We start from the raw sequence: 27,274 nt of genomic DNA, 5'->3' as shown, positions 1-27,274 counted from the left end.
CTTCGAGGCTCTTTTGAGAGGTAATGGCACGTGGCACTTTCTGCATCGCTGTCTGCAGCACGTAACCACCTATTGCTTTCATTGCGCTGGCACACCAAGTCGGTGCTTTCTCTTTCCGCTCGCAGCCCCTCCAAGGCGAACAAGAATACCCAGCCGAATGCACACCATCCAAAGGTTACTAATAGTGCACTCAGCAGTCACTCTAGCGGCCGTAAACACACTCCTACCTACCAGTCAGGCCCTGTTTAGGATCTTTGCGTTTTTTTCTTTCTTTCTTTTTTTATATATATGCCCTTCCATTTGAGGCTTTCTCGCCATACAACCCATTTCACCATGCACGCAAAAGGAGTAACCTTATAGCGGTAGAGACGACCGCTTGATGCTCCTATATGCGTGGCAGCGTTTTATCCGCCCGTGCCAGCGGTGGTGTAACCTAATATGAACTGTAGTTTATTCTTGCTTATACATTGCTTTTATGTAAGCAAGAAGGATATGGTGTGGCCTGTAACTGGTGGCGTATGCAGCTTTGTTGCATTATTTTTTTTTAAGACAGCGCTTTTGCTGCCAGACAGCAAGTTGGCGAAGAAGTTAACCCACCGGCAGCAGCGCCGGTTCCTGCGCAGCAGCGTAATAACCTTGCAGAATAGACTATCGATGTTTTTTTTATAACTGTACCCCGCTATATATACCGCCCTCGTACACAGACACTTGTTTGGAGGAGGAGGGTGTCGTGAAACAACACTTGAAGGCAAACAACGACGATAGGTACTGCTCCTCTATTGTCGGTCTGGAGCCGTAGCAGTCTCAGTTACAGCCAAATAGCCTTACAACTCTGATACAGTGCACACTACAAACCGCCACGCGTAGCTGTATACGTGGCGTGTGCGGTGCCGCGGACATGGTGTGGTACATGAATAGGTACGATCGATGAGCTTGTAACTCAAGGAAAGTACGATCGCCCATTCCGTACACGGAAGTCCCTGGAAACACTGAATGCTCCATTTCGCGTCACCAACACATGCGTCAATCAAGATCGACGTCGCGGCCCCTGTTTTTGCGTGCCCAGCAACCTTCCGCCTCATTTGGCGGCCGTGATCATCACGGCGCTTCCTGGTTGCGAGTTTGTGTTGTACGTTGTGCTGGTGAGTTTCGGTTGTCAGTGCACAAGGACGCGAGCTCTTCCGATGCCCCTACAAGAAAGAAAGAAAAGAAAAGAAAAGAAAAGAAAAGAAAGAAAGAAAGAAAGAAAGAAAGAAAGAAAGAAAGAAAGAAAGAAAGAAAGAAAGAAAGAAAGAAAGAAAGAAAGAAAGAAAGAGCAGTCGCGCACAATAAAAGACCCGTTCGATTCACCTGTGAACCAGTTCACGGTGGTTTAGGAGAAGTTCTATAATTGTGCTGCTCGATTTCTGCGCTGCCGGCACAGAGCGACACGCGAAACGAATACCAAGGTGCAGGCACGATGAAAGCGTTGTGCTTCGGCCAACTAATGCGCACGGAGTGCGTAAGTTTGAGAGGTCCTGAACTGCTAGTATGTTCGGCTTCTAAGGCGTAAGCACACTCGCACTTGGGTAGACACAGCATACGCACGTAAGCGGGGTTTTAACGGCCCCTTGCGCATGCGCGCTGTGTCGTCTGCTGCACTGCTGCTTCGCAGCTGTACGTCTGCACCAATTCCGCACCGACAGCAGAGAGGGTGCAACGAAATCGTGAACCAGCCCCGCACCTTTCCTTCACCTTTCCTGCACCTTTTTTTAAGGTGCAGAGGGACAGAGAGAAAGGCTGCTAAGAGGGACAGAGAGAAAGAACTAAACGTGATGACGCCAACGCAGTTAGTAGCACGAGAAGGCATCTCAAAACCGGCTCTGGTGTCAGAGTTACTGTGTTTCTGTTAAAGGGGTATGACTTCATTGCTTTTCAACCTGACTTTTAGGGCTCGATTTATTCACGAACGTGTATATAATCGCTTTGTACAGTCTCTATACTCATTAGCACATCTTGTACACATCTCTTTTTTTTTCATATTCCCCTTACCCCTGAGCAGAGTAGCTCAAGGCAAAAGGAAAGCAGATGTTTCTGCTTTTCCTCAAATAAATTTCCTCTCTCTCTCTCTCTCTCTCTCTCTCTCTCTCTCTCTGGTATATCTATTGCGGAACTTCAACAGTCGGAGTATAGTTCAGGAACCAAATTCAGAAACTTTCTCATTGTAAAATGATATTTTCATTCGCTGCTGTCCTTGCTAATTCTCACAAATATGACTGGCCAGGGTCTGTTACGAGCAGTCTAGCCTACAGACTGGTTTCTGCATACAAACTCTGTTTATAGTAGTACTCAAGAAAGCAGATGCGCCAGTTTCAAGTAAAGTTCGTTGATATCTAGCCAGTGCTTTTTTTTTCTCAACCGAGTTTTGCTGATTGAATTCGCGTTGGTTCGTCTAAAAAAACTGAAGTACAAATCGAACGCAGACAGCGTCCTTTGCAAAGACGTGAGTTTATCAATGTCAGTCGTATTAACTTACCCGTCCTGCAGTTGAACAACATTCAGCTCCGGTGTGGGCTCGTTTTATTTTCCTTTTGTCTTCGTTACCTGTGGAATACACACCCTGCACTTTAATGCGCTGCAGAATCCATTCGTATAATTGTTAAGAATCATTATGCTCTGACAAAAAATGATGGCAAGGGGTGGGGGGGGGGGGCGAAGCAAAGACGTGAAACAAGAACTTGCGGCCAATAACAAAAGAGCGATCCGCAGCGATCTCCGGAAAGTCGCAGGTTAATTGCAGGCATTTGGAAGCTGATGCGCCTCGTGAGTAAATGAGACAAAAATGGCATCGCAAGAAGCGTACCCGACAGAACGTGCCTTTCTTGCACTGAGCTTTTGGTTAATGTCGAATAAGTTCGTTTCATCGCAAACTGCTGTCGAGTCAAACATTCTCGTTCCAACTTTTGCATTTCTCGATGGCCTCTCAACAAACCTGCATTTCTGTGCAAGCTCTCTGGGCGCTTCGTAATATCCTCATTATTTTAGCAAAAAGATGAGGCGCGTGCTTTAATACAACTGCGTACAGCGCCGCCGGTGATATACCACGCTCGGAGACGATACAGAAGCTATAAACTCTTTGATATTCTTTAAAGATCGTCGAATGTACTTGTATTATTTTGTTTTCTTCTTTTTATCTTTTCTTTTGTTTGTTTCTTTTTGTACTTGCTTACTCACTTGAGCTTGTTAATTCCGTACGATTAATGAGCAACCAATCCGTAAAAAGAGAAGGAAGCCACTGCGAAAAAAAGAAGCGCACCCTCCCTTAGCCTCAGTAATTAGCGTGCATGTTAGATCCCTTAGCTGGGATGCGTAATTCGGCAGGCATTCAGTACAGACCGGCAAGATCACCAGAAGTAGTTTTCAAACTACGCGTCCTTTATCGTGTTTGCGTCACAAGAATCTACTATATTTAGACGTCTGTGGCTTGGAGTAGCATGTTCAAATGCCTATTCTTTTCTGTTCGGAATGGTCAGTAGCCCACTTTGTGACTTTTGCGAGAGCAGCGAAAGGTTCGCGCACCTTCTGTGCGAGTGCCCTCATTTCAACCCGCAAAGAGCAGCTCTCTCAGCCTCGCTAGACCAACTGGACAAGCGCCCACTGCGGTAAACAACGTTCTTGGAAACTGGCCTACGCGAACATGAGCGCTAACCGCTATGAAGGCACCGCTGCGTTGCTTAAAACACGCAGAACTTTGTGACAAATTGTGACTGTACATTTTGTGACGCAGAATGTATTAGTGGGACGTTGACAGTGTGTAACACTATGTAACGCCTTCGCAGACTGCGTGGCAGCGCCCCCAGGAACATTTCTGTAGTGTGTGTGTGTGTGTGTGTGTGTGTGTGTGTGTGTGTGTGTGTGTGTGTGTGTGTGTGTGTGTGTGTGTGTGTGTGTGTGTGTGTGTGTGTGTGTGTGTGTGTGTGTGTGTGTGTGTGTGTGTGTGTGTGTGTGTGTGTGTGTGTGTGTGTGTGTGTGTGTGTGTGTGTGTGTGTGTGTGTGTGTGTGTGTCTTTTTTTCGTATTCTTTTTCCGTCATCTCCTGCATCACTTTCCCTCTTCCCCGGTACAAGGTAGCCAACCGGATATAACTTCTGGTTAACCTCGCTGTCATTCCTTTGCCTCTCTCTCTCTCTCTCTACTATAATTGGAGAGGCTAGCCCAGAATAACAGGGACGTGTTAGCTCACGGCTTGGTACTGTTTCATTGCAGGTGTAGTTTGGGCTCACTCTCGTGTACCATAAAGGGTCTTAGCCATGCGACAAGCCAGCAACCCTAAGGGTGTAAACGTTTTTGTAGTCTAATCAGCACTGAGGTGAAGTAGAAAGGAGTTCAAAAGAAGAAAGGTTAAATTCCAATTTTCATACTTAACGAAAGACTTTCGTTCGCGGTTGCAAAAATCCACGCGAACCTTTACCGCCCTTACCTCAGCTTCAGTGGTCAAGGGTGTTCTGAAATGACTATAGGCTTTGCAAGCGAGCTATATTCGTTCCACTTGCTTTGATTTGTCTGAAAATGGACACTTGAGGTTGAACACAAGTATAGCGCCTGCATCGCTAGAGAACAGGTTTCTCATCTACATACGGAAATGCCCTAGATGTATCTTGTGTGTCTCAACACTTGACCAGTTAATGCTCCCAACCGCTTTGAATCACAGCACTTATGGAAACCGGACGTTACCTATACGGTTGTTGCTGGGTAAATATCATGGCGTTGCATGATGATGCGGTGAGTCGTCTCCGGAGTTTTGCTGCAGCAGGCACACGACGACTTTTCCTACTGCGAAAATTTGCTGTATTGCAAATTTGCACTTTGTGTTATTGTACAGAGTTTCTCTCCTGATTTCTTTCTTGCCGTATTTGAAACTTCCGTCGAAGTTTTGGCTTCTAACCTTTGCATCCAATTTGCCGTCTCCAGCTCTCTCACGTTCTTTCTGACGACTCCTGGTTGTCTATTTACATTTTAAATTGCCCTCTACTTAGTTGCCAGCTTCCTTGACCTTTTCCTCCATTGCGTGTCCACGCTATTCAGGTATATATATTTGTGCGCTTCAGCCGCTCATTTCTTTTTATCAATGATCCTGAGTCTTTCTTCAAAACTAATTTTGCTCAGCGCTTCTGTGACTTCCAAAGAGGACCAGCCCATGTCAATACGCCCTTCAACACGTATTCTCAATTCTCTGTAATCCCCTCGTACCTTCCGCTAGTAGCACTATGTCGTCCACATAAGCCCAGGGACTAGTCTGTAGCACGTTCTGCCAATTACGGATGTAAAATAAATGAAAACCCAATTTGCTGTTTTTCAGTGCTCTTTCTATGCCTTAACACAATGCGTGAACAGCCATGGAGACAGAGGGTATCCTTGATTCAGTCTTCAGCGAATTTCCAATGGTTGTTTGAATTTTTGCTTTCCCATGCAATTTCTACTCTGTCATCCCTACATAGTTCCCTCAACAGCTCCATGAAATTGTCATCTCGTGCTTGAGCATATCCGACTGCAATACTATGCGTACGTTCTCATAAGCAACCTTAATATCTAAAAGATGCTATCAATAAAAGCTTATTCTGAGCTAGCGTTAAGGTTTCTTTGAAGCGCTCCCTCAAGAGACAGCGGCTGCAACTCCCTTTGTGGCAGGCTTCATTCGAAGAATATCTACGCCACCGAACCTGCACATATTGTGGACGGGCTTCTTGTGAAAATTCCACGACCAGCTTTTGTGTTCGCTCGTTGAATAAACTGGAAGATATTAAAAAAAAAAAAGAAGCTACAATGTGGATCCTCATTTATATTTGCCTGATTCGACAATTAAGGAAGCCTGACGTACAAAAGAAAACGTAAGAAATGAACATAACTTTTGCAGGGTTGTCTGAATATTTATTAGCTTTCGTAAATACCTCCCAAATCTGTTTATCTTATTTATTTTAGTCTGATGTGCTAAGCTTCAGACCTACCTTTGATGATCGTGTGGTGGACAAGCGCAGTCGCGCATTTTCTTTTCATACATAAATCCTAAGTTTTCATATGTCGTGGCAAAGCAGCGGGAGGTATGCGGAACAAAAGAAGTCTCATACATTGGAATTTTGTAGCGCCGGTCTAATAATGTTATTGCGCTAAGGGGCACATAATAAATTTCCAACTTTTATGCAATGTTCTTGAGCCATATGTATCATATGCGTACTTTTACAGCAACCGTCGATTTGCTTCTGCCTGCGGACATTTCAGAATGCTGTTCAAGACCTGCCCCCACCCCCACCCCATCTTTCCTTTTTTTCTTTCTGACGACTGGCGCTAGACTTGCTAGGCGACGCCTTCCCCGCTGCTCAGACTATCCCTGAAGCGAAAGCGCGAGCCTATACGTTCGAACCTCTCTCGAAGGCTCGGCAAGCCACCCGAACGGCACCTGGCCGCTTGCCGTTGAGCCAGGAGAAAAAGGGAAAACAACTCCCCAAACGGGAATTCCGCTGGCGGGCAGGCAGGCAGGCAGGCACACAGGCCGGAAGCAGGGCGCCGGCATTTCGCCGCCGCCGCCACAGCCGTCGACGGCGGTGGATGAAGTCGTCTCCGCGCACCACCGGACAGACGGGAAAAAAGAAGGGGAGGCTGCGGAGGGAACGCGGTGGGGGAATAGCCGTCCGGTAGCGAGGCGAAGGAAGAGGAGGCAGGACTACGGCCCGGAGTACCAGGGCCCCGGGGGTGACGGCGCGTGTCACAATTCCATCCCTGCTCGGTCGGAGCGCACGCGCGCGCGGCGCGTAATCGCGGGCCGTCTTCTCGCTCCACCGAGCAGCGCTCGTTTCCCTCCCTCCCTTACTTCCTTCCCTCGCACGGCGCGAGCAGGCGCGCGCCCACACGCACGCACGCAGGCATCGTGTTGGGTGTCCGCCCTGGGCGCCCACCTAGGTTAGCCGGCCGGTGGACCTAGAAGCAGCAGCGCGGCCCGGCCCATTCCACCTCCGCGAACACTTCAGCTGGGTTGTACTCGTGCCCGCCAGGCCCATAGGCGATTGTTGTCTCGGTATCTTCGCAGATTCACACCGCCGTGTGGTTGAGGAGCCAGGGATTTTGGGGAACTGCGCGCCGCGTTTCCGGTTATAGTTGTGCCATGGAGCAAGGAAGTCCCATGGTCACCTATCCTCCGGTGTCAAGAGAGGAGACCAATGACGAAGTTTATGAAGCGTTTTCTTTTTTTTCGTTAGAGCTCTTTCTCATTGGCTTGGCGCTTTGCTCATTAGGTTTTCACAAGTTAAATGTGATGATTGGCAGGTACATGTGCTTAAGAACATTTCTATCTTAAAAACTTCTTCGCCAATGAGAACCGTTGTTCCTATGTCCTTTTTTGTGTTTTTTTTTTTCCGAAGAGTGGTTATCGGGCACTTCAGTTACTGTTTTCCAGCGCTATTTCTGCCTCTCTCTCTCTTTACCCCATTAGGCTCAACGTTATTTCCTCGCTTGTCATTTCTGAACGCGTCTGCAACTTCTTAACAGCACTGCAGCTCTCGTCAAATATTAATGCGTATTCCTTGTGGCGAGGTCCATTGGCTTTTTGCTCCTCCTGACTTCTTCAATCATCCCTATCGCTAATGTCGACAGGAAAGGCTACTTCAAAGCCAATGACGAGATCGCATTCGGCTTCAGCATCTCTGCCTGTCTAATCCTCACTTTATGCATTACTTATGCATTCCTTCCGCAAACCTCACGCCCTTGTTAAGATGCGCGGGAGCAGCAGGGAAAAGAGCGCAAAAGATCCAATATGTTCGTGTGTGTACAATTGCCAACTTTCCTCTTTCCTTTTTTTTTAATATCTCTCTTCTATTATCTTCTATTCCCCTTACCACCTTTTCTCAGCACAGGGTAGCCAGCCGGTCTGAGAGCTGGCTAACTTCCTTGTCTTTTCGTATATTCCTGCTTCCTTCCTTATTTGTCCTGTAAGTCGGCAACCCTGCAAAGGGGTGGGTTGTTATTGAACATGATACTATGCCCGGAGAGAGAGTACAGTAAATGCAGATGGGTTAATTGGAGCAGTCTGCGGTTCACTGATATGCTCGCAAGAAGGGGCGTGGCGATTAAAAAAGACAAGAAGAGAAAAGCGCCAACCAACGAAGGTATACGCGCGACGAAAAATGCAGCATCGTCACCGAACATGAATAAATCGCGCATTCTGCAAGACATGGAACAGTGATCATCAAGCCATTAAAACAACTTGATCAGCTTAATTTTGAGACATGAAAAGCGCAAATATACAAGAAAACACAAATTTTGACCCTTAATTCGCTCATAACATCGCAAATTTAATAATTGAGAAATAAATAGTACTTGGTTTATTGATATAACTACAACTATTACGACCATGATTTCACTCCAGCGTGTCGAATACGCTGCTCTGGCTTTTCAGTTGAACTAACAATATGTTTTTCGTTTTTTCTCTCTCGTTATTTTTTTATTGATACTATTACCTTTTATTCTCTTTCTTGCTTTTCCAGGCACCGGGTAGCCAACCAGTACTTACGCTGGCTAACCTCCTTGCCTTTCCCTCCCTTTTCTTCTCCTATCCTTGAGCTTAATGAAAGTTATCGGGCTCCGCGTATCAAATGTGATACGTTTTCGTTGTAGTGCTCGAGGTTGGACGTTTATTTGGTTCAGGACACACAGTAAAACCATAGGTGTTGTGAATTCTATACAGGTTTATATTCTTGCATTTGTGTTGTTCGGTTTGAGATCAGTATAGTTATTCAGAAAGCGATATCCACAGATAGATACAATGGCAACTTGCTGGTGCGCCACCTCACTTTGCAAAGGCGATATCAAGCTGTTACGCTGCACTTGTGAAGGTGTGTTTGCTTGAAAATAGGTATAATGATTGGAAACTTGCCTTATTCGTGCCGTCACTGCTGCGTTATTGCACGTGGATAACTTTTCTTGGAATTGTATTAATACAATGAAAGAGTTTTTTTCTTATTTCTAAACGAGCTTCTAGTTTATGTGATGTACAGTCAGCGCGAAGCAATGAAATGCTGGAAAAAACAGGTTTCGGGTTCCACCAACCTCGACCTATAGTCATCCAAAACACTGTCCAGATTTTTATTTCAAGCACTGAGCCAGCTATCCACCATTGCTGTAGGCTGCAAACAGTGTCTATAGGCTTTACATCTTACAGTAAAGTTTCGTTCGTAGTTTTTCATAGTGCACACACATTCTGCATAATCGATTTGACAAATACAGCCTGTTAGCATGATCCGTGTCGCTAAGCGCCCACTTCGACATGCCCTTGGAGACACCGTTATAATTTGGGCACTGCAAGCTAGGCCTTTTGACAGAAACACCTGCCTTGACGGGCCAATAATTGTAGGTATTTTAGTGTGAATATAGCATTCTCGGCATTGTTGGACCATTTTTCTTCCCTGCTATCTATCTACCTAATTTCGTGGCCCGATACCGAACATAGTGCAGTCTAAATATGGGGTCCGATCCCGAAGCTGCAGCAGTCTAAAAACGCTCGCCTAACCTCTTTCACGGCTCTCTTCAATGAGAAAAAAATCCTCATAGATGTCTCTTAATCCATTTTCGTCTCAAAACAGTGCTTGCACACATGGGTAGTCACCCTGGATGAACTCTGTCCGAATTTTTTTCGTTATTGCGAAACCTACGCCTAATAGAATTTCAACAGCGTGGACTATAGGACAAGTTACCTTCGCTATATTTGATATAATCGAAGAGAAAGATTGAGCCGTATCTAATTACGCATCTAAGAAACTAATTTTTCTGTTGCTTATATCTAGACACGCGCCACGCGCTGCATAAAGTCCGATTGCACAACTCGAAGTCGTCTCTCGCAGTTCAACGAACCTGCATTCGAAGCCGCAGTGGACAACATTTTTCACCGTTCCTGAGACGGCGCTCTCCCGAGCATGTGAAAACGACAGCTTCGAACGCAGCCCCCCCCCTACCCCCCCCCCCCGCGCGCGAGAAACAGAGTAGAGTTTTTCAATGCGCCGCTCCGAACCTTTGTTTTCGTGTAAGGCTACAGCAACCCTGGCGTTCCTCTTGCAGGGAGTCTGTCAGCGGCAGCCGCTGCGACACTCGAACGATGATCTCGAGCTTTCTTTTGCTAAGCGAGTCGCAAGAAAACGCTCCCGCTTTCGTGATCTTAGGAAAACACGATCACCCCAGCGTAGGCCACTCTATTCCTAGTTCTGTCGGCCCTTTTCTTCTTTCCTTTTCTTTCTATTCTATCTCGTTCTTTTTTTTTTTTTCCTTCGTTTCGCTTTTCGTGTAGAACGCCCTTCGTTCGAGTCTGCGCCGCTTAATTAGCGGGCCCTTATTTTCATTTGGCTCTCGTCGCTGGCTCAGTAATTTCTCCCGTTAACAGTCTACGGGCCTCTTTACTCGGTCCATAGCCTCGTCGCGCTGTTCTTAATTAAAAATTGACTACAAGAGATGCCGGCGGATTGTCCCCTGTTGGTGAAGTGCGGAAATTAGTTCCCCGCACTCCTTGTACACGCTTAAGGCAGATCTGCCCCGGGGCGAGTCCAGGGCTGCGCCGTCTTCTTACTCCATTCTGGCTCTAAGCTGAGATCAAGGTGCCGCGTAAGTCCCTGCGGGCAAGCATGCATCCTCGCTGGAACTGCGTGTGCCTATGCGTGTGCCTATTTGGGAGGTTATGCGGGAGGTTATTTGGCCAGTTTATCCAAAGTGAAACAGCGTAGCCAGCTATATGCAGGACAGTCCGAGAATCGGGAGGTACGAGGGGACAAGGATATAACGTGAATTTGGAAGTAAGAAATTGACTCACCATCCCGCCCCTGCGAGGTTAGATATCCAGTGAAGCTGTTGAAAACGACTACTACAACTGCTGAGGTGGTGGGTGAGGGGGGGGGGGAGGGATGCAATGCTTTATTGCTTTATAGTAACGGTAATAACGGTAATTTAGAGTAGTGGTAGTAACTAATTTTTTCAGCACGTCACCACTGGGCATATTGCCCTTCGCCGCTACTCGTATTCACGCTGCTCATCGGGAATCCTAACTGTGCGTCGCTAAACCCATAGCAGTGCTGCAACAACAATGTTACTCACCACATCGCAAGCTGACGTCGCCACGGCAGCTTGGGCAGCAGCAATCTTTACCGGGAAACGTACGCGGGGAGTGCTACGTGCTTACCATTGTTATCAGGAGCGACTTATCATCGATGATGTGGTTTGCGAGCTTATTTTGTGCTTCTTCTTTATTGAAACGAATGCTGTGCTGTATGTTGTATGCGCCATACCAAAGAAGGTATGCACATTTAATAATAATATTTGGGGTTTTACGTGCCAAAACCACTTTCTGATTATGAGGCACGCCGTAGTGGAGGACTCCGGAAATTTCGACCACCTGGGGTTCTTTAACGTGCACCTAAATCTAAGCACACGGGTGTTTTCGCATTTCGCCCCATCGAAATGCGGCCGCCGCGGCCGGGATTCGATCCCGCGACCTCGTGCTCAGCAGCCCAACACCATAGCCACTGAGCAACCACGGCGGGTGGTATGCACATTTCGCTTCAATCGCTGAAGGCAATTTATTATCTTTTTTTTGTGTGTGTGAACGCGCCGCGATAAATCCCAACCAACTAGAGGCTGACAGCTTCGCTGTAAAATAATGTTATATTGAAGCACAAAGATAGCTGGCTCGGATATATTTTATGGGCACGCTGTAATAGCATACTTTAAGAACAATAGAACAAAAAGTCATAGACCTACTGTTAAGATACGGGAAGACGGCAGTGTGGACAAGAGACCGAATACGGGTACCGGACTCTGACTAATGGTAACCTTCGTGTCTTTCGATTTTCACTGAAAGTGTATACCTCTCGTTGAGATTAGAAAAAAGTGGAGTGTGGCAAATCACGTGTCATGTGTAGAACACGCAACCGATGACTTCTGGGAGCATCGAGATGGTTGCGAGGAGAAGTCAAAGGGAGTCTGGGGCAACGCTGGATTGTATCAACTAATGGTTTGACTAAATATTTCCTGCACAGACTGGAGTAGGTAGGTGCAAGATGGGAGGTGATTTCAGACCGCTATGCGAGCCCTTCTCAGACCAAACACTGTGTCGCACTTTCTCTCCTTTGCGTCTGTGTCAATGAAGCTGCGTTTTTTCAAAGCGGATTTCGATAATTTAGAATCCGCAACCTCATTTATGCGACGGTAGCGATGAGATAGGCAACAGCTCGGCCTCATTCGGAAGACACAATGAAGCTTCAATGCGAATAAATCCAGCAATTATCCGTTATAGCGATGCCTCATCTGAACTCTTCTCAGAGAGTTTTCTCTGAGGCACTTCTGCCTGTATTGACTGCGTTCGCTTATGATGCGCCAGGTGTCATTTACACACAGGACCCACCACCCCGCACAATGGCTCTCGCACATCCGCGTGGTCCCGCACAGTGAGATCGATGCTTCAACGCAGTAATACATTTATGGTTGACATCTACGCATGAACATAAGGGTGTGGTTCTGTATTTGTTCTTTATTATAATGTGACGCATTCACAAACATGTATTCTGTCTTTCGCTGCTAAAATTTCTCGTATTGTGTTACGGAGCCTGCTTCGAAGTACGTTCACCCTCTGCGTGAGCTCTAAAGCTCAACATCAGTCCGCATTGCCAACGGTACATACGTGCCCAATGGAGCTACGGCCATTGTTACACGCGGAAAAGTTGCGTGCACTGAGGGCAATTGATCAGGTGAAATCTAAAGGCGGGCATCAAGCTCAATGCGCTAAAGTCAAAGGTAATGTTCGATCAGGCCGGCAAAGGAACGAAACGTCGTGACCGGCTGCCATGCTGTCGAAGCCGTGCAGGAGTACTTTTTATCTAGGCCAAGTGCCCACAGGGAGTCTGGATTGAAGAAAACTCGGACATCTTGAACGGAAGCTCACTGATATCCTTGAGGAAGTCAGTGCATTCGACCAGTGCTGACCTGTGGCGCTGAAACGCGGAGAAAGAAAGAAAAGCTGGGAGGTCTATCATGGTCGTACCCGGTTGGCTACCCTGCACGCGGGAAAAGGAAAACGAAGAATTAGAAGAAAGAAAGGGGGGATAGAGTGCGCACACCCGCAGATGAATGCTCACTCGCGTAAAGTCATAACCGCTCTTTGCACCGTTGCCTTCAAGAAGCGCATTAGCGATTTGGTGGCCTTGTGCATATGCTTGAGTTCTTTGGTCAAGGTCCCAGAATCTTTAGTTCCGAAGACTGTCCGTCGTCTAAGCAACTTAGACTAACTATCAAGTAGAGCATATTGTGGAGAGTCAAAAGTTGGACAGGGGCACAGAAACCATTTATGTCGTTTCATTACATCCGCTAGAGTAGCATGCGGCGCTGTTGGCCATTTCGACGAGGACCGAATAAGCGTGCGACGCTGAACAGCAGGCTGCGCATTGAAAATGCTTCACGACGGGAAAGTGCGGTTGGCAGGCGAAGTCGCAAGTCAGGGCCCAGTTACTATACAACGTCGAAAGATGGAGGGTGACAAAGAAACTGACGAAGCAAGTAGCACCACGAAACGAGGGATGGAACTGAGAATAACAGACGTAACGATAAGAGAGAGGAAGATGGCAGTGTGTATTAGAGAGAAAGCGAATTTGATTGGTATTCGTTTTAACGAGCGTCAGCGAATCTAGGTGACAAGGTCGAATCACTCTGCTCCCAAAATGATGCGACCAGAAGAGCTGGAAGTCAGATAGTCGATCTCGTGCTGACAAACAAAGCAACATGCCGTTATCGTTTATCCGCCGCTGTGGGTCAGTTATTCTACACATCGGTATTCAGCAAACCTTGTAATTGTTTCTCCTGTTCGCGCTATTCAATAAGCTTTTCCGACGAGGCGTCTTCCTTTCTTTCTGCCCTTCCTTTCTTCCTTCATTCTTTCCTTTCTTTTATTTCCTTTTATTTTCAATTGTCAGCCGCCACCCTTCCAATTACAGTAATTAGCGAAAGCGGTCTTCTAGCAATTCAGTTGAACAAAATGCAACTGAATACATTGCCGCAGACACGACTGCTTGCCGACGCAGCAGTTGAAGGCGGCGATGCGAAAATACGATAAGCGTCGCGAGCGGGTGACAGTTTTGGCTGCAAAGATTCGCGGCCTACGATGGATGAGCGTGCGACGGAAAAGTGTCGCCCGTTCGACTTCGAAGGCAAACGTTTCTTTCTTTCTTTTTTGTGCGTGCGTGCGTGCGTGCGCGCGCGCGCGCGCGCGTCTGTGTGTGTGTGTGTGTGTGTGTGTGTGTGTGTGTGTGTGTGTGTGTGTGTGTGTGTGTGTGTGTGTGTGTGTGTGTGTGTGTTTCCCCGCGCCGGCTACGCGCCGGTGTTCTTGCGGACCCGGTCACGTCACAGAGAGGCCGAAAATCGCCGAGTCGCTCTCCTCAGGCGCGGCCGTTGTTATAAGTGGGCTGTCGAAGCGAAGGCGGCAGGCGAAACGGCTGGCAGCGCACGCTTCGGCTTATGCGAATGCTGCGATCTTCGTGCCGATGGGGTGACGCCAGACGCGTGAAAGATGGCGCCTCTTTCCCCGGAGAAGGGTGCCCAAGCGAGCGGGCGAAATAAGTATGATTGAAGGCCCTTTCCCAAGGAAAGACAAAAGATGTCGCCAGCATGGTCCGAAGAGAGCAACGCCCTGTGAAGAGATACGGAGCCACTAGGGCTTAAGCTGTCGGCAGGGGCACTTATGACGCACACTGTAGGCGCGTCGAAAATTTTTTTAAAAAGGGGGAGACAGATAGATATTCTTTTATGGTCACAGCAGGGGTATTCCGCCTTATGCCTTGAGTGCAATATCGCAGGTAATGTGGATCATGCACGAAATGTATAGCACATACTCAAGCACGTGCACGAAACGTACACGATCGCGTACTCTGACATTTAGCTAAGGTGTGTCGAAAAGGTCAGACCCCTGGACACAGACTAGAATTTCGAAAGATTCACAGAATCCGCACCGGAAAGGTCAATCGACGAGTCTGTAGAAGTGAGAAGGCCGATGCAACAAATTGTTGTCGTGGCCGGTTTTAGTTTCTGTTAGATGTACGTAATACCTTACATACATTTACGATTCCACCTGATTACAGCCTTAGCTCAGAGAATGTCTTAGCGCATTCTTTTTAACTGTGAAGCGAATCGGATGTTTGTCTGGTAAATCTCCCCGCCTTTCATTGTTTTATCTCTTTTTCTCTCCTTAGCAGGCTGCCACATGACTTGAGATATGAAGAAGCGGCAAGCACGTTATTTCAGGCACCATCATTTGCATTCACTCGACCATTCTATGCAACTACGCCAGTCACGTGGTCTTCCCCGTAGTGAAGCAACTCTGTCGCTTACGCCTCTGCGTTACTTTCACCAATGCATATCCATTCCTGACAGGAATGACCGCTAACGCCGACGCAATGCCTGTCTTCACGAAGAAACTTTAGAATCCCTTCTATCCTATTGTCCATTCTTTGAAGAAGTAAGGCTTACCATCCACACCACTCTAAAACAGCTAGACGTAAGACATTTATTGTTTGGCAAGAACTTGGGACCACGGTCTCGCGCATACTACCTGCAGAAGGCCACAAAATCGCCGCTGTGATTGCTGAAGGCAACGGAACTGAGGGACCGCCTGTGACACAGCGCTGATAATTTTCATTAGTCGGGGACTCCTTTTCTAAATATTTTCCTCACCTCTCCGTGTTTCCTATAGTACAGGGTAGACAACCGAAAAGAGTCCTAGTTCACTTCCCTACGTTTCATTTACCTCTCTTTCGCTCGCTCGCTCCATATGGTGCACGGGCTATTGCTCTCACATTGTAAGGCAGAACGGACTACTGGCATTACCGAAACCGTAATCAAGTCTGGGAGTTCTTTCTTTTTTTCTATCTTGATTCTTTTACATAAGCGCAATGCCAATATTCCGCTATTTTTTTTCTCTCACGAGCACTAATTTGGCCCAGGAGGTTGAGAAACGCCGTACTAAGCACCTGCCGTATTTTTTTCTGTGACCAGTGGTGACTGGGCGATTCCAAGCAGGCCAACGTGAAAAGGAAAGGCACAACTTTTTTTTTCGGGACGAATGCCGATTCGCTGCCAATGCAGACGAAGGGCTTCGGTTCGCTTTCTCCTTCACCGGCATTGGTCAATAAATCTTCCCTGCTCGAGGGGTCCGGCGGCTGACCGGCATTGCACATTCAGCGTTCTCCTTACACTGTTCTCTATGCCTCACAATCGGCAGTCCACCCTACCCCCCCCCCCCCCCCCCGCACCCTTTCACTCCCGATCGTCTACCCGGCCCGGTGCTACAACGCCTGCAGCGAACGAGCGGGCGCGTTTCTCTTCAGCTGCACCGATAACAAAAGCTTCACTCGATAACTGCCACCGCGTTCGCTATCGGGAATTTATGCCCTTTGAGATAAGCACCGAGCCATTCACAAACGACGAACCTTGGCCACGCATCATTCCTTTTATTTCATTCTGCTTTGCTCTCGTTTTCGCGTGTCCCTATAACTCACGCTGGTTGAATACATGGCTCCATGAGCGTTAAACATGGCACGCCAAGGAGCAACGAATCAGACGTGGTTAGTAGAACCCAGCAGGTTGAATAGTTTCGGCTGCTACGCCGACGGCTTTGGTACGAAGCATTCTCGTGGTGAATTCCTGCTTTTCTTCGTTTCATTGTACTTTGTCTTTCCCTCTTTATGTTTCGTTTAAGCCTAAGCCTTGTAGTATACCGGTTTTATTTCTGCTGATGCGGACAGTAAATACGCACATTAAAACTTGAAGAAAGAATGAACAAGCGGTCCACTACATTCCACTTTTAATGCGAAAGCATTATATGCTTTCACATTTAAAAGGACTCACCCGCTTTTCAGTCCTTATGCATTATATGCTCCGTTACACGAAAATACGGTGGCGTCGGCGTCGCCACCGAACGATCGTACCGAAAAAGTTACTCACTTCAGTATCCTTACGTGCATGGAATGTCAAAGCAGTATGACCCTTCCACGTGATACTTTTCACTTGGTCATGTGCTCGAAACGAGCAAAGTCAATTTTGAGGGTGGGCCACCCAAACTAAATATCACCGCCTCTTTGCAGCCCGTGAAGATGGTCGAACAGTGAAGCTGTGTTGCGCTGGCGTTGAGCTTCGGTTCTCGGGATCGGCCCTACGACGACGAGCCCGTTCACGAGCCAACTCTCGCTGACGCACGCGGTAGGCAGGTTCTTCCTCACGAGTACGCACTACTCGTGGTCTTCCCACAGTTGTAGCCGGGATGGTCCAAGATCCACCACTCGAGATGCGGGCACTGCAATCGTTTGGCGATTGGCTGGATTGGTTTGACCAATGACATCTTCGTGTTTCTCAATGAGGTTACGTGCACGTTCGGCTTCGACGGAGAGAACGACGTCAGTGATGGTGTGCTCGCAGTCCGCCGTTGTCGCTTGCGTTCGATGTCTCGAGTTTGCTCGGTGGCGTGGTTAGCAGCATCCGCCCGGCATTGCTGCTTGCGATTCTTCTAAATTGCTCCAAAATGAAATCTATCCACCACGTGAAACAATCAATGGCTCATACCCCCGTAAACTCCCCCCTCCTCCCCCCCGACGACAGAAGATAGGTGAAATTCTACGCTGGAATGATGAGCGGCAACGGAGCCAGCTGTGGAAGACGACGACGAATGCGGGAGGAGTGCCACGGCACGGCCGCTTTCGCGCTGTAGCGCAGAGAGGCGCCAATGAGTCAGCTGTGGAATAAGACGACGATGCACAAGCCATTGCTGTTGACGACAGTTTTAGCGAAGTTCGACAACGACGGCACAAGGTTTGCGTATATAAACAGCTTCGCTTTAAAAGCATTAATGCCAATTGAACGCCACTGAACGGTCCTTCAAGTTAAGGACACCTCCCGGGCAGGCCAGCGTGTTGAGACGCTTGCCGCGTTTTGATTTGGCCTTATCGATGTGCAGTGAGAACGCAGACGAAAGCTTGCGTGGAAAAGGAACGTGCGGCAAAAAAAAAAACTGTTCACCAAAGGTACTATAATGCTTTCGCGTTCCCACACGTGAGCGGTCTCAAGCGACCCTGCCGAATCCTATCCGAAATAACTTATGCGAGAGGTTTTACACCCACTCGTTTCGGCAGCAGTAATGGCAACGTTCTCGCATTTCATTTATCATATACGGCCTTTTACGAAAGACGAAACAAGCATTTCCCGCGCTTTCAGTGAACAATGCTCATGAAGTCAGGCTCGTAATGTACCTAATCATAAAGCAGGCAGCTTAATTCTATCCGGGCGTTCGCAACACCGCACCTACCGAGGTTAATTTCGCGTAAGTAGAAGTGCTTGTAACGCGTGGCTCTTTCTTGAGTGAAGAGGCAGTGGGCGCCATAGTTCGATTGATCAACTGAATTTGGAGGTGTGATTTCTGTGCGCGCAAACAACGTGGTGCACAAAAACATTTCTTGTGATGACACGCTCCAGCATTGGTACACGCTGCACCACCTTTGCATCTGCAATAAGGCACGATTTGGTAAACTCTTGGTAAAATATTTGCAGCCCGTACGGTGCGTCTGAGACCTGCGCTAGCGCACCCCGTAGCGGGGCTCATTTTTGTGCATTTCTCGAAGTCTGCCGTTACGGAGCCTGTAAGCCTATTACACGTCGTTCAAGTAGTTAGGCTAAAGCACTTTCGCTAAGAGAGAGACAGAAGAAATGAAAGGGAGGGAGGTTAAACATTGACACGCGTACTTGTTTATCTTTTTCGGGTGACCGCTTTTCACGGTCTAACAAATATCATCGCTCAGCGCGGGACGCGCCCGCATGTATCGAAAGTTTCTCGAATGTTGTCGATTGTTGTATTTGCTGTCTGTTGTCACCGAAGGTTGCGTAATCTGATTGCATGTGCGACGCGAATTGTGGAAAACTTTCTGGAAGACATGCGGGCACCAGCAATTGCTCTGGAACCTTCGATGACTCTGAGCCGATGCGCTTGACGGGCAGATTGGGCAGATTCGATTTCGACGATCACCGACCGTGCTCACCGCTATCGCTGTGCTTTCAGTGTAACTTGCTTTTGTGGGCACATGTTCGCCCAATAAAAGTTAGTTTCGACATTCACAGATTTGCAGCTTTATTATTCACCGTAACTATACAACGTGACATTATATATATTTATCCGCTGGAGTTGCTTTTAGTAGCTTTAGTGTTGCGCTGCTAAGCACGGGAGGTCGCGGGATCCAATCCCGGCGACGGCGGCCGTATTTTGATGGGGACGAAATGCAAAAACACCCGTGTACTTAGATGGGTGTAAGTGGTCAAAATTAACCCAGGGTGCCCCACTACGGCATACCTCATGATCAGATCGCGGTTTAGGCACGTAACACCCCATAATTTAATTTTAGCTAGTTTTTGTACAGTCTGATACGCAACACATGGGGAGGAGGAGTGTAAGAAAAAGAGAAGTAGAAGGCACGAGTTTGTTCACATGCACTAAGCCAGGCGCAATGTGTCTACAGGCTGGCACTCAAGTCTGTCGCCTTCACGTGTTGTAAAACAGCTCGCGTGCCTTTCTGGGCTGATGAGCTCTGAGAACAGGCACGCAAGCTAATTGCTTCTGTAAAAGGCTAAAGATTCCACAAGAACTATGTAGCCATTTCCACAGAAGCCATACTGTAAAGACAGACCCTATCATTCATGCTTGCAGCCGCAATCATGATACATGCTGTTCTACATGCAGTTGGCCATGTAAGGTGTCCTATAGGACACCTTATATGGACACGTTAGCTATAGCTAACGTTAACCAAGCTTTTCAACGATATATATATATATATATATATATATATATATATATATATATATATATATATATATATATATATATATATATATATATATATATATATATATATATATATAATATACGATGCAAGGTACCCCTGCAAGACCCATATTGTTCGGTCGTCACACCTCTGACGACAGAACGCCACAGGCTTCATAATTGTACCTCGCATGTTCTTTTTTTCTAAACTTGGATAACGCTTGGATAAGAGCTTGGATAACGTTAGCCACGAGACACTGCATGCTTCTCGCACTCAACAGCCAATCAAAACACTGCATGCAGAAACGAGGACGTAGGCGTTCGGTTATTTATAAGATAGTTGATCGAAGTTGGGAGTCCAAGAACAAATCTGTTCTTGGCTTTCTGTTTGACGTAAGTCGTAGAGAGATTACCTTTCACTGACTTACCTGCCGCAAATAGGCCGCGAGACGTCTCGCTTGCTCTTACGTAAAAGCTTTTCGTAGTGCACTTGTCGAGCCAGTCACACAGATGTCGTCGAACGCTACCGACGACTTCCTGTAGCACAAGTGACGACAGCTTGCGACTCACAATCCCCTATCACGATCAACGCTCGACTTTAGCGTGCTGATCTCTAAGGTTTTCCTTGCAGTAGTAAAGTTTAAAGGGATGGGACTCCAACGTGGGCTTTCCTGCGCAACTGAAAGTCAGCGTTAATCACATCAGACCGTTGACTCCGAGAGTGCGCAATGCTTTCGCGTGCTGTTTCTTGCCTTACGATTTTCATTTCTTGTGGATGAGACTATGAAAAACGTCCGATGAAGTTCGTTAAAAAGGTGTAGGTGTCTGGCTATGCCGAAATGTGGTACGCCGCGCGAATTCATCGTGTCACCTGAAACCTTGCGTGAAAGTTCTGATAGCTGCGAAGCAATTTTATTTTTTTTATTGTTCGAGAAGAAATTTCTATGAAACACCACCTCCAAGACTGGACTAGTTTGATTAGATTATTGCCCGTTTTTACGTGTTACCAATCTCGTTGGTCTTTTCCTCCTATTTAGTCTGGCGTCTACCGTACAGGCATTCTTCTCCGATTGCCCTGTCACCTCTCAGTAAGCTTCTCTGTCATTTAGTTCAGTCATCCTGTTAAGCTATGATTGCCTTACGGCATCTTAGAGTCTTGATTATTGCGATGCTTCTTTTGAAGACTTTTCTCTTAGACGAGTTGTTTGTGACAATCATGTAGGAGGCTTGCGAATATTGTCGTGACGTCAAAAAAACAGGACACAGGACCAGGATGCGATGAAAAAAAAACCAACTCTGTATTCAGAGGCCACAAGAGCCGACGCGCCAAGTTCGTCTTCTTTCAAAGGGAGCGTGGTCGCTGCTCGTGTCCTGCTATTTGTTTTCTTCTGTTCTCTTGCTAGCGTTTAGTCATGACAATATGCGGTAGGTGTGGCCGACCTACGGCAGCGCTAACTCGAGATTTTCTCATATGTTATCGTCCTGGTAGAATTGTGCCGTGATTGTGACTCAGTGTTCCTATCGTCTTTCGTCGAAATAAACTTTTTCTAAACACACTCGAGATTTTTCTGGCATATATTTGTCATGCAGCGGAGCTTCTTATTATGATGACTGCTGATACGTGGAGCACAGGCAGAGAAAAAAAAAGGCGCTCAGAAAAATATACACCGACAGGCGGAGGGCTGTTCCTACGTTTTCGTCAACGCACACAGTGCAGTGTGTTGAACATTATTGATGCCACAGCAGCAAAATAAACAGCTGTCGCGTAAAGCGTGTGCTGTCTACACGGCCTTCAACCAGCCTTAAGAACGAGACAAATATGGTTATCAGAAGTCTGGATTACTTCAAAAGTAATCCGTAAGCCTAGGTCCGGGAAAATAAACGGAACTCACTCAGACTCGCTGAGCGACATAATCGTCGCAAGAAGCACGCACACAAAATGTAATAGAAACGCGCGCACCCCCGATGTCACGGCCGAAATGCACTAAGTGAGAACTCAGCAAGAACCAACTTGCCCAAGAGCAAGTTCTACTGCATCACTCAAACTCGCTGACAGAAATGCATTTTTGTTTAGAATACATCTCGGACTCAGACTGGTCAAAATTTCATGGGTTCATACTCATGGGTTGGTGTGAGTCTGTGCACGAGTGAGCGCGAGTGAGTCGAATCACGATTGAGTTTGCCGGCCTGCGTACGTGAGGGGAACTAAATTCGCGCCTAATGTACAGGCTGATCCATAAAAAAACGCACTATTGTTGTTCTCCTTGAAGAACGCCTGTAAGAATTATAAGCAAGCAGACACGACGCCTTTGTGCTGTCCAACGCTTGTGACGCGTTCATATAATTTGTCAATATATTTTGCTGCAATGATGGTGTGGCAAACTCTAGAACTTGTTTTCCACTGCAGTGCTTTATATTCACTTTCCACTGTACCAAAAATAATTTTTTCACTGGCATTTCAGGCATAAACGGTGATATATATGAGATTGTGACCCCCTGGAAGACCACAGTATAGAGTTAATGACTAGTTATTCGGAAGCATTACTTAAATTGGATTGTTTAAGTAAGTATGTCAAGCACGCTGAGTCAACGAAACATTTTTTATTCGTACGAATCAACGAGAGCTTAACGAAAGCATCAAGTCATGCAACATGCTTCGCCTCCATCAGTGTATTGTCAGTAGATTTCTATTTACTTCAGGAGTTTATTTTGGGCGCACATTTACGTCATAATGTTGTGTTGGTCATATTAATTTGCACACAAAGTCTATCTGGAAATGGCTATGGTGTTCAAGTAATTTTGATTGTGTACGAAGCTTGAATACCGGTTTGCCGCCGCTTTAATACATTGTGCAGTTTTGTAGTTTCCAGACGCTTTTGTGGCAATTTAGGCACAACAGCCATTTCATGGAGCTGCCAGGTATCCTATATTACTCCTGTGTAATTTGCCCTTAATGTGCATGTATTTATTCAAGAGGACGATTCATGTGAAAGTAACCTATTATTTTTTTTCAATTACCACTGAAGGGTGTTGAAGAGCGATTATCAGTACACAAATTTTGAAGTATTTAGGCACTCCTGAAAAAAAATGCACTTAACGCGCTGTCTTTAGTCCAAACATTATTTCGCCCTGCTATTGAACGACCACGCTGTCGCTGCTATTTAACACTTAAAAACTATCACGTGATGCGGCATAGGCACAGCAGCTGAGTCCTCAGTTTAGTTGATGAAGGCGTTGCCCGTCGAATATTTCGCAGCACTTCGAAACGGCGAGAATCAACTTGCGTAGACTAAACTTCGAAGTCTGAAACTTCAAGGTGGCATCGTTGTTCCTAGCCTCGCCGTTGCAAACGCAGCGAGTGAAACAACGCCACCTATTCCTCGAAGAGGTTTCAAGTCGGTGCCGCGCTTAGTGGCGCAGTGCTCGTGTGCTTCACCCTCACCCAGTAACTGTTCAACTTTGTTAGCGCTTCTCGAAAATGGAAGAAAAAGAAAAGGGGGAGAGTTTGACGGCGCATTAAAGTGGTTCATTTCGTTAACTTCAGCGATAAACAACATCACGGGTGAAGCGCGATGCCTTGTGGAACTCGTAAAATTTTCTACAAGGATTACTAGAGGGCGCTGGTTTCTACAGGCCCTGCAAGCACGGTGGTACAGCCAGCATGGAAATTATGGCTAGGACACGGATTCGCCGAAACTTCGTACTTGCGGTTTCAAGCGAGCGGCTTTGACGTTTTGAAAATTGTTCATCTTTAGCGAAGTATTGCGTTATAAAAGCAAGACTTCGCAAATAACTATGCATGTGCGCAGAGTCTTATTGCCCACTTGCGTTTGTAAATGTAGGATTGCTTCAAAATTCAGGTCGATAAAGGTGTATAGAGCGCTGTAAATAAAGCGGCAAAAACTTTTGAAGCCATGAGCCTGGAAATCGGACAAATCCATCGGCTAACCATAATTTCCATGCTAGCTGAACGATCACAGCGCCACAGTTCCCTCTAGCGATTTTAGTAGGTAACTCTGTGGTGCCACCTAAGCGGCGTTGGCGCAGGCTGTTGCTGTGGCAAGTTAGTTCGCTGGACAGCCGCGTGGTTTCCACACCACCGTCTCTCCTGTCTTCGGCGCAGGGCCGAAACGCTGCCTACGCCACCGACCCGTGGCCAGGGGGGCGTTCCGGTCGCGGCCGCGATGCTCCTGAGGAAACAGCAAAGTTCCCGCTACCAAGATAAAGAGTTACGTATCTCCCTCTATCTCTCTTCTTTATTTCTCTCTCTCTCTCTCTCTCTTCTCTTGCCTGCCTTGCTGCTCTGACGCTCGTGTAGTGTGACGTGCCTGTTCATCCCGTAGAGAAATAAAAAGCATGGATTAGAGTAGAATCCCTCTAAGTGTTTACCACTATTCATATCTCCGGCACTTTATTGTAGCCCTGGATGCTAAACCTTAATCACCAGCGTGATATGGTGGTGTGTTCTTGTGTAGGCAGCCTTAGGCGCTTGCGGAGGCGTACAGACCTCGCCATCTACGACTGGAGCGCGCCAGTGCGCTCCGAAGTGCATTCGTGTCTTACGCTGCAGCTTGCTTGTGGGTATGGGCTACACTGTCGGTCGCTAGGAAGTGGCTACTCAAACACGTTTCCTGTTGGGCAGTACTTGAAGCAACTCCCCTTTACCGATGCCTACGCCACATATGTCACCGCGAATCTGATTATTACCTAGGCTGTAAGACGATGTAAATCGTTATAGCACGTATGCTACTCTACATCAAAGCGGTCGACTTTGCTGAACAATGAAAGGCGCGATAAGCAGTTGCCCCTTTAACCACATAAAGGCGTCCTAAGAAGGGAGCTATACTTCCGATATAGAATGCTAGTGCATTCGGAAGCGTAGCTCTCCGGCGCTCTCGTTGTGGTCTGTAGGAAGAGACGCAGAGGCACACAAAGAAATTAATTCCAGCGATAGGCTGGCCAGTTCTGGCCACTTCGATGTGCGCGTCACAGGCAGAATGCAACCGCGCGACGGCTTATACGTTCATTCAACGTCCTCTTGTTCGCTGAAGGGGTTATGGGCAGTCGCCTAGCTTGTCAGGTGACACAAACCCTCAGCGCGTTTGCTCTCTCAAGCGCTGCAACGGATTGCCAGAGGCCCTCAGCAAGGACGTTGTCGGTATGGCACTTATCTTCGGAAAATCTTGCCTCGACGACAACCTCTCACCTGGTGCGTAGCGTCAGTTGAACGCGAGAAAATGAGTGGCTTAGCAACAAAATGGAAGATATTGCCAAGAAAATGCGTGTGCGACGCAAATTATGTGCTCGCGACGTTCACTTAAACTGTAACGTTCCGTAATTCTATACGCAATAGGAGCTTTCAAGTAACCTACATTCACGAAATGAAAGTCGTAGCGGCATGAACAAACAAACAAACAAACAAACAAATGCTGTAGGTGAAATTTCGTTAGCACATAAGCTTAATTTTTCACCATCATCAAACACACTACTGTGCCACCACGACACTACAGTAATAAAATCGCAAGCTTTGTCGTTTTGTCTTAAAAATGCCATCACAAGCTTGTCCTGCCAGATCACGTGACGGCGCAGTACTCCGGTAGCATGTCGGACGAACAGAGCCCTGCAGCAAAACACGTAACTTTAATGTGTCTCAATCCAGCTGTCCACGTGTCAAAAGTTTACGTTTTATGGTTTTCGCCACCCGCTGTTCATGACCTCATAAATTTTACAGTCAAGCTGTAAACCACTCAGATCCTGGGACTTCGTCTCCGTCAAAAAAACAGTCGAGAGAAAACCATTCCACGAATTGAAGCGAAAAGTGCCTATCTCCATTGGAATTACGCATGCAAAACACACCCCAGTATTCGTTTTAAAAATAAAAGCACAAAACAAGTGTCAAAACCATATGATAGACGATAAGGCGTGTTCCAAGAATGCGAAGCACGTAGCGGTCAACGCATGCGTTTTCTGGTAAAGATTACGGTTGCATAAGCTGCAGTTGCCGGGAAGCGCCAACAGTAGTATACGAAGCAGGCAGTGACGTCACTACACTTTGATATGTAAATTAAGAACACGCCTAGCAGCTGGTTTCATTTGTGTTGTGGTAGCGCCGTGGGAAGGCCACGCATAGTTAGGGCTCCCGAAGGGTAGCGTGCACACGATGAATGACGACGGGAACAGCAACGTCAATATGCCCACCGACGTCGTAGCAGTACGCAGTGGTTCCTGCCCAAAGCTGGCCACCCACAGTTAGGGCGCCTGAACAGCAGCGCCCTAACTGTGCATGGCTTGCTCTGGGCAGGAACCGCTTTGGTACAGTGCCTTTAATTGTCTTGCTTCCAGTCATTTCATGTAGTGCACTGCTCAGTCGTTCAAGGCTACGTCCCGTTGGTCTGTCGGATCAGGTTATACCACAGCTTCGTAGGCCAACAATCTTTACAGCGTGAATTGGAGCCATTTTTCTTTTCTAAGCTGTTGTCTCTACACCGTTCATCACACAAACAACAGCTCTCCTTGTGTCTCGTTAATTACCGTAACTGATCGAGGCAGACTAGCAACTCCTGGGTAGCGTTACCATCAGAAAGGGAAATGGCATCACGTTCACGGGAAAGAAAAAAAAGCGCACCTGCATGGGGAAGCATAAAACAAAAACGTAAATTGTTGTCTATATCTCATCCGTGATCGTTTGGATGAATATAGCGCCCGTATAGTTAATGAGGTGTGTTATCAGGTTAGCAAGGTACGCATATCCTCAGTAAACTAAAACTTACCGTGCAGCTCGGTTTATCTTTTGATCTTTCTGACGCGTACACAGTGCCGCGCAGGAGCGTCCATTCCCGTTGATAATATAACGACTTTCTCCGTTGAAATATACATTGTTAATTAGACGCAGACTACCAATCTTCCGGCGCATTTTGCTTGCAGCATTTCTTCTAAAAAAAACTAATTCTGTCTCATGGTGACTGCGCTGACGACTTCCACACTCAAACCTGATTATCGTTTATATTATTCGCGTCATCATCTTTGTAACCCGCTGTGGTTGCTCAGTGGCTATGGTGTTTGGCCGCTGAGTACGAGGTCGCAGGATCGAATCCCGGCCACGGTGGCCGCATTTCGATGGGGGCGAAATGCGAAAACACCCGTGTACTTAGATTTAGGTGCACGTTAAAGAACCCCAGGTAGTCGAAATTTCCGGAGTCCTCCACTACGGCGTGCCTCATAATCAAAAAGTGGTTTTGGCACGTAAAACTCTATAATTAATTAAATTCATTATCTTTGTATTCTAAAACACCGCACATTTGTCTCGTCGCTCTGACTTTTCACTGGCTTGTATACGATATATTCATCTTGCATTGCAAACTTTTGTCTACTTTCAAGTTTATCGTAATATCCTTTCTCTCCTTGTTTCTTTCGTTGTTATTAGCCT

At 47.0% G+C, this 27,274-nt stretch overlaps 1 protein-coding gene across 8 annotated transcripts in view; it reads left to right on the top strand.

Moving 5' to 3' along the window:
• The window catches only part of GluClalpha (glycine receptor alpha 1), a 381,181-nt gene that overhangs the window by 267,778 nt on the left and 86,129 nt on the right, over positions 1 to 27,274 (top strand). For 5 of the 8 annotated variants that reach the window (XM_075693269.1, XM_075693265.1, XM_075693264.1 and 2 more), the window contains one exon: positions 23,972 to 24,076. The exons of 2 other annotated variants lie outside the window; for them this stretch is intronic. In XM_075693269.1, coding sequence (XP_075549384.1) covers positions 23,972 to 24,076 — 105 coding nt within the window. Of the gene's footprint in view, positions 1 to 23,971; positions 24,077 to 27,274 lie in introns of those variants that run through there. One more of the 8 variants, XM_075693270.1, reaches the window with a different exon arrangement.

Source organism: Dermacentor variabilis, chromosome 5 (assembly GCF_050947875.1).
Source record: "Dermacentor variabilis isolate Ectoservices chromosome 5, ASM5094787v1, whole genome shotgun sequence".
Classification (NCBI taxonomy): Eukaryota; Metazoa; Arthropoda; class Arachnida; order Ixodida; family Ixodidae; genus Dermacentor; species Dermacentor variabilis.
This window is presented reverse-complemented; position numbering and strand designations above follow the sequence as displayed.